Consider the following 12,330-nt stretch of genomic DNA (forward strand, 5'->3'; position numbering starts at 1 on the left):
AGGGGAAGGCCAAAGGCACAAAAAGTTCTGGATTTTGGTGTGGATCTGGCATAATTTGTAAATACATAAAAAGATACTATGAAACCTGGAGAAATCTTGCTTTCACCATGGTACATATTGGAATATGCAATTCCCAATGTGAGGGCAGAGATCTGCTCTTATTTTCACTGTATTCTCCACAATAAAGAGCTGTGAACTGAAATATTTCATGTCCTCTGATGCACAAAGTATGACTGAGGTTTGTTTTAACAGCTGCACAAATATCCATGCTTTTGAAAACAATCTGGATTTGGCCTGGCAACAAACCCTGATCTAAGGGCTTTATAAAGGCAACATTACTACAGAAAACAAGTGCTTTTCTTGTAAAAATCGATAGCAACAGAAACATCCCTAACAGACTACATGGAGTTTTTGGCACCTCTTCCTTTGCTATTTGAGTCCTTGCTATTCAGATCTTGTTTTATAAATGCCCAAGTTCCACCAATGTAGCAGTGAAGAAATGCTCCTGCAGTTTTGAAGAGACACCAGTTTTTCAGAGATAACAGAACTGCAACCTCAGTTCACTGGACTCATCCCTCATCACGCATGAGAGGAAACACAATACTGTGAACATTAGATTGAATGTTACTCATTTTACTAACTGGGCAAAACAAAAATCTTATTTAGAAGCAGCATCTTAGTAATCCTTAAGAACTGAACTTCAGAGAAAGAACATTCAACAGCTTGGATAAAGCACACAATCTAATAAATTTTCAAGATTTAAAATTTGGTTCAAGAAAAGAATAATCTGGCACAATTGGAAAATTTATGCAAATCCACTGCACATATTCAACTTCTGTTTCCACATACCATATTCCTAAAGCTGTAGGGGAATATATGTTGCTAGGAAATCAATGCACTGGTACAAGCAGTTCGTTAGCAATAGGCCTCCCAGAATTCATAAGGAAAATGTTTACATCCTAAGGTAATGAGTGAAAAGCTGTGTGAAGCAGAACTGAAAGTGACCAGAAACTTTTTCTTCCAGTAAAATGCACACTAGGTAAAATGACACAAAGTCAAAATTCACCCATATACTTTTGCCCTCTTCTGAAATAAATTTGAGGAAACTCATGCATTATAATCTCTTAGAGAATATTTTAATTTCCTACTAAGAGCAACTTCATAAAAGTGAGAAACAGAAAAGCTTTGACTAATAACCCATCTCTTTATTTGAAGATTATGAAACAGACTCAGTGTAGACAGAAGAAGGAATAGCTAGCACAAACCAAGCACCAAGGGAAGAACAGGACTGGGACGAAGTCAAATAATTTTGAAGGTATCATTATTGCAGGGCACAAAAGGACTATGCTGAGGTAAGGCTATGGATAAGCTTTCAGCAATAATCAATCTCTTACTCCTGAAAACTCTTAAATCCCTGTTGGAGAGGTTCTTAATTTCAACACTAAATTAATCATTTATCTAATCTAATGATAGGAGAAATCTCAGAGCAATTTTGTTTGAAAACTATGATGTCTTTACCCTTCTCCTTTGGCTTCACAACTGTCCATATAATAACTGTTTCAGACCTTGTCTCCTGGGCACAATCCTCTGTTGAAATACCCAAAGCCTCATAGTAGACTTCAAGATTAACAAACTCAATATAAACTCACATAACTATTTTATAAACTTTCCATATCTACATAAAGAAACAAAAAAAAGGTAGTTTCTCTAGGTTCCAGTTAATCTTGCCATTCTAACTGAGGGGCCATCAGCCTCATAAAATCTTGTGTAATTCAATAAAACCTTTATCTCCATGAGTACTGAAAGCAAGCCATACATTCCCTGTTGCCAGCAGACAATCCATCTATGACCCTTCTTCCCCCACCCTCACTGAGTCAGTGTGGGTTTTTACTCCACATTCAGCCAGGAGGATACTTACTGCTTCCTGGTTTCTCTAATGTAATCACTTTAAATACTCATGTCCATTAAGTTTAAAGATCTTAGGATCATTAAATGAAACTCTCACATAGTAGGTCCTACATGGAGTAAATCTCTTTGGCAGTTTCTCCATTGAAAAGCTGCCTTGGATTCACAGTTGATCTCCACCAGAATAAGATTAACTGAGATTCTTTATGCATTCCTTCATAACAGCACAAAGCATATGCAGTCCTCTCAGCACAACATGCAAAGCAACAGAGTCATCAGTAAGCAGCTTCAGAAACAGTTCTGAAAGCTGTAGGGAGATTTCAGAGGGAAACTCAGCTTCAGAACAATTTTATCTTTTAACAGCTTCCTAATCCCCTCACCCAACTCCTGCAGTTTTACCTGTTAGAGGCACACCCCCACCCAGGCCAATTCTTGCATCTAAAAGTAACAACTACAAAAAATAAATAATTTTTTAAGAAGTGATAAGACAACCTTCACAAAAGAAAATAAATCACAAAAAAAAAAACCCTCAAAAAAACCAACAAAACCAAACCCCAAACCAGCATATTGAGGATAAATCTAGAGTGCTGCACTAAGCCATAACCTCTTTACTGATGTTTTTTTCCTTCCCCTTAACAGATTCAGGGACTGTAATAACATTTAATCCTCAGAAGCTAATCTAAATGTAACACTCAAAAGAAGACAAAGACAACGCAACAGAAAGAAAATTTGGCCACTGCCTTTTGGGAGTGCTGCTTTATCCCTGGAGCGAGTGCATTAATACAGCTTGGAATGAAATGCCATTTTATTCTCTGTAGCAGGGAGGGGATTAGCAAGTTGTCTTCTCTAAACCCAGTCTGAGTCATGGCTCTATGAACACTGAGAAAAGGATGTGGAATGAAGGGAAGGGTGGGGAGCACTGGCTTTTTATTTACACGCTGCTTCCTTTGTGGGTGGTTACTGATGTGCATAGTTTGCTAAACAGGGAAAGAAGGCAGGGGAAGTTCTAGGTCCCCTGACTTTAATTCTGTTAGTTAACAAAAGAGAAAAATAACAATGCACCAATTATAACAACATAGTTGAGACAATATGTCCATGGCAACTGTCCAATTCATCACAGCACAGAAGCAACAAGAGCAAGTTGCTTAAGGTGCTGAAAGCCGTGCTCAGTGGTATCTTGTTGCTAAGATCTTTTTGCTGGGAGGAAATAAAACAGGTTAGACAGAGCCCAGAAGAAAGGAGAAGGAGACACTCTGATAGGAGGTATGTGGAGATGAGAGTAGGCTGGCTTCAGGTAAAGAGATGAGGAACAAAGTCCATTGCACAGGTCAGGCCATGCAGGCATCAAGCCTTGAAGTGGAAACCAAGAGCTAATGACTGTGTCAGTGATTTAATATGAAGCCCAGCACTAAGTACTTCACTTCTGTTTTTATACAAAGGGAGACAGGAAGGTTTACTTGCCTACCTCTCAGGCATGCTGTGAAGGGTCACTGGTGGAAAGGTGTACAATATTCCTAAATCCTGCAATGCTTGACAACCACTAAGGAGTGGAAACAGTCCATGGAATGCTTGACCACTTGTGCAGAGCTGTAAGTGTTGATAAAAGAATTACAAAAGTCATTAAATGCCAAGAAAACACTGGGGTTTTGTTTCAGATATTTCTTCTCTTTGCTTTGACACAGATTCTGGAAAACAGAGTTCTCACTGTGGAAAGAGCCCCAGCCCTATTTCTCTTTTCCTCCATCAGCTCTGCTGATACACAGTGGCAGAGAACACATACAGACTGGTCTCACAAGGCACAAGTGCCAGGGGCAGGTCTTCACAGTGTAACAGGGATAACAGAAGCTCAGGAAGAGACACTGTGGGGAAGGATGTGGACTCTCTGCAGTTGGAGAAAGTGCAACTCCTGGTTTCCTTTCCTTAAGGAGATATAGTCCAGCACTGGAAAGGGGCAGACCTGTACTTCATTCATACCTTGGTTGAAATTCCACTTCACATAGTTTTGCAGGAGTGTCAGTTTATTCCTGTGAACCAAAGAACTAGATCTGCGTAAATCAGTCTAACCTATCTTAGCACCAACTGTGCTCGTATGTCTAATACGAAAGTGCAAAAGAGGATAAGCAAACTCCTCATTCCAGTGAAGTCACAGGATCTTGTAGGCTCTTACAATAAACAGGCTGTAGAATGACTTGAATGTAGGATGCCTGACAGGAGAACCTCACAACTCACAAACTTCAAGTCCTACCAGTTGAGCGTGGATGCCAGTGTAGGAAGGAACTTTCCTCTGACCCTGTCCCAGCCTATCATGACCCAGGTGTGAGGCACAAGAACGCTTCAGGAGTGTTTGTACAGTGTGCTGTACACAAAGCAGCAATCTGCAAAGGGTCACTGCATGCTGATTGAAGTGACACACTGCAGGCTGATGGGGGAAAGCAATGATTCTTCCTGCATGTACAATTATCAAAGGGCATTATCAGTCCCAGACCATGAACTCCAAAGCTCAGCTCAGTGCAATCCTGGCTACTGCTGAAAATTTCTATTGTGAAGAACTAGAATGCAAGATATTCAACTTCACCCTCAGTTTCACTCGTGCCACTCATCTTGTCCCTTTTCAAGACACCTCCAGCCATGCTATTTTTTCCCACAAAATTCCATTAGGGCAGGTGCTGCAAAGAAGACAGCCCAAGGAATCTGTTCCTTTATAATGGCTCAAGTTCACAGTGCCATCAAATTCAAGAGCACTGTACAATAAGGCCAGAAGTCAGAGACTGTTATATGATAAAGGCTCAAAGAAAAGGGGAAGAAACCCTTAAGAGACCACAAGCACACTCCCTGAATCTTGAAAGAAAGAATTCATTAGCATTTGTGTTGGTCTCTGCCACTAACCTTTGCAAGAAATGGTTGCATTCCTGAGTTTCCTACATTACCAGTATTTGTTTCCACAAGAAACAGAGCAGACCAAAGGAAACTGAAACATCAGGAACCAACCTTCAGAATAATAAAAAATAAGGTACTTACAGGCTTTACTAGTAAGTGAAGAACACAATCCCAGGTCCCAATTACTTCCTTCACCAAGTCACAAGGATAAATCACCACTACACAAGTTCACAACAACTGATCACACACTTGCAGAAGCAAATCCAAGAAAATATTCCATTGATCAAAGATTATAAGAGAGTTATGTCCTATGAATTTTTTAAATTTTATTTTAAAAGAGATTTTAAAATTCTGCTGTGGAAAACAGGATGGAAATGCAAATGATGTGTTATCTGCCTTGTTTTGGCTTCTTTAGCAACTTATTGCTTGACTGTCCAAACAAAAATGTGAAATTACAACAGGTTATGTGACACTTTGGCAGTTAAACATAATTTTAAATAAAGACAGCACAATATACTGCACACCCCACTAATATATTCATCACTACTATATTATCTATTTATGCAATTAAGTATTGTAGAGTCTGGATTGGACCCAACCGGACTACATATGCTGCTACTCCAGTTTATTGCATGTTGGCCAACTGTTTACCCAACTGAGATTCGAGTGCTGCTCTTGACAGCGTAATTGCTTTAGCCTCATTAATATTTAAGAATTATAGAAAATATTTTTTCTTGGGCAGCTGTTAGTGCATGTGGAACAATAAGTTATATAACACTACTGACAAATACAGATATAATTTAAACACTATATATGCCCATGGTAAAAAGGCAACATTAAAGGTCCACTTATTGTGCTAAGGCAAATAAAAAAGACCAGAAAAATCATTGCACCCATTCTGAGAAAACATTCATGAAAATTACAACTCTAATTTGAAACTAACAGGGATGAGATTTAGACTGTTTATCTTTTTTTCCCCCTGGACAATGAAAACTTTAGAAGTGGTGCCATTCTTCCTACCCCCATGCACCAGCCCAAAGCTACACTGTGTAGGTTAAGTACAATGGGTCAAAGTTAGAACAGATTAAACATGTTCCATTGCTATTTTGAAAACCCTAGTAAATATTCCTATTTATTAATAATTTTTAAAATCCATCTCTTCTACCTCATCTTTCCTTGCAAGATCTATCAACTTTATATTAAATTCTGCAAGCTTAGCATAGAAAGAGAAGATGTCAGCTTGCACCTCCTCAGCCCCCTCAGTACCTGACAGGAGGTAACTTCACACTGTGTTTACAGGAACATCCAGAAGCCACACACAAAATGTTATGAAATGCAACTGGAACTGCTGAAAAGAACAAAAATGGTTCCTCACTTTATCCGTTCCTCTGCCTTGGCTGCTGCCTCCTGATACTGCTCGGATGTCATCTTGTAGATTTCTGCATTCTGAAACAAAGAATAGAATGCTCAGCTCTAAAAATTAAAGGCATCTCAGATCTTATCTTGTCACAAAGTCATCTTCTATAATTAATAACAATTTCCAACAACAAACAGAATATTCAGTTCAAAGAACACCAGAAATACTTACAAGTCAATTTTATTTTCAACAAATGTATCAGGGCCATAACACAGCCCTCATTCCAAGGCTCACTTTTGTCAAAGGAAAAAGGGGGAAAAGGTCACTACCAACCAACCATGAGCTTTGGTTATTCCATGTAACCACTAAAACAAGGTGTTTCCAGCACAGAGCTATTTTGAGTTCGGTCGTGTTTTGTTCTCTTCTTTCATTAATTGCTGTGAAGGATCTTGTAAGTTACTGACATGCAAGTATCAAAACTGGCTGCTAGCACTGGAAAATCCATTTTACATTTCAGTGCTTCTACTTATGTTACCTATTCTTTAAAAGAAAATTATGCAGCCTGTTTCCCTTCTAACAACATAGGGAGGTGTATTAGGTCTCAGCTAAGGCGCTGCCGAACAGAGGCTTGAGTGTCTTGCTGCAGGGCTTAAGAGGTTTGCATTAAATTCTCCTGAACTTGCACAGAAAGAGTTTTAGCTCACAACTGCTCAGTCACTGAATGTGGAGGATGAATTCCTCCTCTGGGCTGCACCGAGGAGCCTGCCAGGCACAATCAGCAGGAGGGAAGGGCTGCACTCCCCCAGTGAGTGCACTACAGGTCTGTGTCACTAAGCTGCTGATAAAGCTGCTTTAGGCAAAGCCCCTGGACTCCACTGGCAACTGCCTTGTGCAAAGCTCATCTGCAAGGCTCTTACTCTGAAAAGGCACAAGCAGAAAATATGCAACAATCAATCAAAAAAAGTGACAAAATGATATTGAAAGCGAGGACAGCTATTCATTTAGGGCCGGTTCAAGCTGCTATCTCGTCTCTCCCCAAATTTGGTCATTTTATATAGAATACTATTCTTGCCCTTCTTCATTTATTTTCCCATAAATGCAGCTGGTCCTGCGCATGATGAGCCAACACACACTGTTCAGTGGTTGGAAAAAGGAAAGGACAGATATAACTCAAGTTCTATTAGTGGTTCTGCCACTTGTGCAATCTTGGGCAAGTCACCATTTTCCATCTGCAAGTGAGGGATAACAGCTGCCTGTATCTCTGAAGTTGTGTGAAGCTCAGCTAATTGAAAGGTTTATAAAGGTTTTCAGAACCTGGGCTTCAAGGTGCTATATTTAGGCGTTTTGTCTTTAGTGCCTGAATTTATGTTACATACCAAAAGAAACACAGAACAGATTTTGCTTTTCAAATTTTGACCTAGGAGACAGACTTAAACTGAGGAATCATGAAGGACTAACCATTTCAAAATGCATTTTACCAACAAATTATCATTAATGTTTTTGTTTACTTACTTATTACAGAGTGGTCAAACTTCAATGCTATTAAATCCATTTTTCTCCTTCCTATATTGAAAAGTTCAGCTTTTAATGGTGCCTTTTTCTCTGGCCTGTAAACAGACCTCATGACTTACAGCTCCCTGCTGTTACTTATTCACACATGAAACCACAAGACCTGTGCTTCATTAATTAAATTTGCCATTAAAAATTAAATAATGTGAATAAGTAGATGTAAGCATTATCTCCATTGGGCTTCAAAGGTCTCACCATTTCTCCAATTACTACCCGAGCAATTTTCATATTTCATACTGTCTGATTTCTCAAAGGGACTGGATCTGAGAGATCAGAATGAGAGAAAGTGGGAAAAAGAGAAAGCAAGGTAGCAAATTTAAACATTTTTCAGGCAATAGGAAGTAGTCCCATCAGACACTATTAGCCTGCAGCACTCTGCAGTGAAACAGCAGCAGGAGAGGAAAACAGGAACAAATCTGTTGTACGTGAGCCCCAGCATGAGGTCGTGTTTAACCCACCTGAAGGAAGTGACAATAGCCAACAGAATCATTTGCTGGATGTGCTGTTGATTAAAGTGGTTGTGGCACAACCTTACCTACTTTAATAAAGTTCAACTGCCCAGCACTTGGGTCAGGCTCATCTTCAACAACATCAGCGACGGACACGGACAAAAATAGCTGGGAAAGGAACCCAGGCTTTAGTTCTGAATTCTGAAGGTGCTAAAAGCAGGCAAGTGAGAGCCTGAACAGAGGCAAGAATCTCAGTGAGGGGAAGGTGGAAAGGCTTGGTCTCAAAGCAACCACCAGGCACCATGCAAAGTTTGAGAGGGGCATAGAACACCTTCAACATGCAGATAAAGCTGCTGAGTTTTAAAAATGAAAAGGAAACATCCTTCCCTATGATCCAACTGGGCCTCTTGCTTTTGGTCGAGACCTCTCCCCTCCAAAAACTCTAAAACCCAAAAAAACAATATTTCTAATGCTATGAGTCACTACCTTCAAACACTTCCCCAAATAATAAAAACAGGGGACTACCATTTAAATCTGAGTTCGTTCCACAAGCAGATTTTTAAAATACATTTTCCTTGGCCTTCAGATCCCTTCCAACCTTGGGCAAGTCACACTCCCTTTTGTGCTAAGCATGAAATGAGCAACAAATGGGCTATATGGGCAAGAGAAGGGCCTTTCAGCATGGGCACAGACACAGCAGGTTCTGTGATCTGGGGCTTCTACTAATAGAGAACAATTTTCCAAGTATTCTCATCTATACTACTTCAAACACAAGATCTGCTTCATTTTCAGCAGTTTACCACTACACTATGGCAGGAGAGAACGTTCCAGTGGCCTAGAACTTTCGAGGTCTTTATAATACAGCTGCAAACAAAGAGCTAAGCCAGGAACCACCTGAGCACTTCCCCCAGCTTCAGCAGGGTCGCCTCCACACAAGGGCTATTCAGCAGGATCAAGGTGTGGTATTTGCACTTGAAACAAAGTCTGAGCTGCCTGTAGTCTTAGTGAAGTCCTTTATCTTCATAAAACGATATTCAGTGGTACAGTAAAAGAGAGAACATTCCACACAAAATTACAAGACATGAACGTTGCTTTTAATTTACTTTCACATTATTTGATGCTTGAGATAAAATGGCAGCTCACAAAGAAAAAGTTGAACATGAGACCTCAACTATTATTAAATAAAGCTCCTGGCAGTCTTAGTTGCAGAAATAAGTTTAAAAACATGACCAAAGGACACCATAAGGGCTCAAATAACAAAAGACACAGAAAGAATGAATGAACCACCTAAAATGTTTCACTTCTCTCAATAAAGCTGAGCCTTAGGGGAGTCAACTTCAGAACATCAGAGCTTTGTCATATGGGGAGAGAGCTCTCCAGAGAAGACAAACAAACTAAGCAAAGAAATGTTAGTTTGAAAGATTTTTCCCTGCTATTAAATGATGGTTCGTAGCAAATAATAAAAACACCAAGAAGTCGTAAAAATACATAACCAGAGCCTAAAGTGCAACAGAACCACTTTCCTTTACCCTGCTCTTTTTCTACAACAGATTTGCTGCTATACCCTTGCTCTCCTCTCATCAAAACACCCTTGTGCTAAAAATTCCCTTCCAAAGGGAATCAATTTTAAAACTTAGAGCTAAATTTGGAGTAATTTTAATTCAGCATTCCTCCTTGGCTGCAAACATGCAGAGAAACTCCAACACTCACTACTACACCTCACTACACTGCCCAGGCCCTTTGCAGAACATATAGCAAAGAAAGTAAGAAGACATAATAACAGAAGACTGAGTTCTCAGGGTTATTTCTGGAGGGAAAGTAATTGAAACATAAAGAGAAAACCCTGCCAGCTCATTCTCACACTGACATTAAACCACATTCCTTACAACTTCAGTGAAACATGTGCTACTTGCAGTAACATGTAAAACAGAAAACTGATCAAAACAAGCAAGAGGAAATCAAAATTAATCAGATTTCACGTGAAATTATTTGTGAGCATCAAGCAGCAGCATTAAAAACCTGACACTGGGACAAAGATTTCTCCATCCGTTTCAGTTCAGGTCAATAGATTAGAAGGTGTCTTGATTTAAAATCAACAAACCCAACCACCATCACCACAGATATCCTGAGATATTCTGACACCTCAGAGTATAGAAGCTTGTCAGTGGTCACAGTGTTTAGAGATACAAAGAGGATTAACAGCTGTTGAAATGCTGCCAGCCTAGATGAATGCCAGTGATAGTTGTGATGAAAGGGAGCAGGGCAGTGGAGGCCCTGACAAATGCTGCAGACGACAGCCGGAGATTGGATGGTGCAATCTGCCTCGCACCTGACAGACGTGCTGCTTCCATCCCTTCTCCTGACATCCACGCTCACCAGCCTGCACCAAAATGCCCTTTGCAAGCCCCTCTCAAACCCAAAAGAGCACAAGAGGCAGTGCTGTGAGTGGGGCAATACATGGTGTGCCCCACAAGGGCATCGCAAATTTCTGAGAGAAACAGGTAAGGAAAGCAGAGATTACTTCTTACATATCAAATATCTGCTGGAATACATTCAAATTCCTGCTTCCAGCTGCTTCTGAAGCCAGAAAGAAGACCTCACACCATCCTGAGGAGCAGTACAACTGTGGCCTGCCTGCATGCTCTTGGGGACAGGCAGCGCACACATGGCCTGGATGCAGCTGCTGCCATGGAAGCTGCAGAGAAACATGGGCCAGTGCCAGCTTTGGGAGCCAGCTCTGCTGCCAGCAGTGCCTCAGGGCAGCAAAGGTGCACCCAGGGTCCCCACACCTCAGCAGGTCACTGCTTCACACGTGCTGTAGATCAGGCTGTTCATTCTCACCACTTGGAAGTCTCACGCAAACGGCTCCTAACAGATTTGAAAAATTACCCCATGTACCTGCATCCCTCCCTCAGGTACAGAGGCAGATGAGCCAAACCAATCTGTTCACTGGATGACCCGGTGGATGTGTTAAAATCAACTCACACAATCAATCACTGCTATCAGCTTTGGTCCAAAACAGGGAGTTTGGGAATTTCAGAATATGCTGCAAGAAACAATCTCTTCACCTCCTGAGCTCACTCCTCTGGCGTTTCTGCTCAGCCCATTTGCTGGTATCAGCAAGCAGTTAGATCATTCACATTTCCTCTTTCCCCTCAAACGCATATAAAAATAAAAGCCAATTAACAAGGAAGAGAAACATGCCTATAGAACATATCACTAGAGCATAGAAGTTAAGGGTTAAACTGCTTTTTTGAAAATTCATATGCTTTTTTCTTAAAAGGTAACAGAGAAAAGATGCAAGGAACTACAAACAGCTTGCTGATATGAAAAAAAAGAGACTTTTTTCAGCCAAAGCCAACTTCTAAACACAGCTCTGTTGTTTGCTGTTCATGTGTGGGTTCATCCATTCCTCCCGCTGAGACCAATAATGAAATGAGAGCATTGAATTTGTTCCTTTCTATTCTTTCCTTCGGCAATAGATGTGAGATCATAAATTTTGGATTAAGATTCAGAGAAAGCATAAAGAGAGTAGTGTCCACAGTAAGAACCCAGACAAGTTAAACTAGTCAGGAGCAGAAGTACATTCCTCTTTGAACAGATCTTCTCATGTCTGCAATATTATCCCGAGTTGAAAGCAAAATATTAATTCTGTAGCATATCTAGAAAGCTTCTCACAGATAAAATCCCACAGAACACTGTATCTCCACAAAGCTTGAGGGAGGCAGAGCTGGGGAGAAGGAACATGGCTGGGTTTACCTTGTGGATAACACAGGATAACTAGGTACAAAAAGGTTAAGCTACAGTCCCTAAAGCACATAGTGACTCAAATAAAAATAGGCATCCCAGGACTTCCCAGAACCAGGGTCCCACACCGAGATAGTCTATCCGAGTGAAAATGGGTTTACAGACCCAGGCTGTGATCCCACACCAGAGTCAGACTGTCTATGAAGGTACCCTGGGAAGAGTCTAATTAAAAACAGGTACCCCACAGCAAAATGGTTTTAGGGACTTCCAAAAGCTTCAAGTGCCTCAGTGGAAGCAGGCAGAAAAGTCTTAAGTTATCTTCAAGTCAGAAAAGAAATTATTACTACAGAAGCAATTAAAAGGCGAAGAAGGAGAAAAGAGAAAAACATTGTGTTTATATGAGGTTGCTTTAAAGCACACCCTTCT

General features: G+C 40.5%; 1 protein-coding gene across 2 annotated transcripts in view; it reads right to left on the minus strand.

The window, feature by feature from the left end:
• Positions 1-12,330, minus strand: part of CHCHD6 (coiled-coil-helix-coiled-coil-helix domain containing 6) — a 108,722-nt gene that overhangs the window by 45,779 nt on the left and 50,613 nt on the right. For both annotated transcript variants that reach the window (XM_064724130.1, XM_064724131.1), the window contains one exon: positions 6,158-6,228. In XM_064724130.1, coding sequence (XP_064580200.1) covers positions 6,158-6,228 — 71 coding nt within the window. The remainder of the gene's footprint in view (positions 1-6,157; positions 6,229-12,330) is intronic.

The sequence above is a fragment of the Zonotrichia leucophrys genome, chromosome 12, assembly GCF_028769735.1.
Source record: "Zonotrichia leucophrys gambelii isolate GWCS_2022_RI chromosome 12, RI_Zleu_2.0, whole genome shotgun sequence".
Taxonomy (NCBI): domain Eukaryota; kingdom Metazoa; phylum Chordata; class Aves; order Passeriformes; family Passerellidae; genus Zonotrichia; species Zonotrichia leucophrys.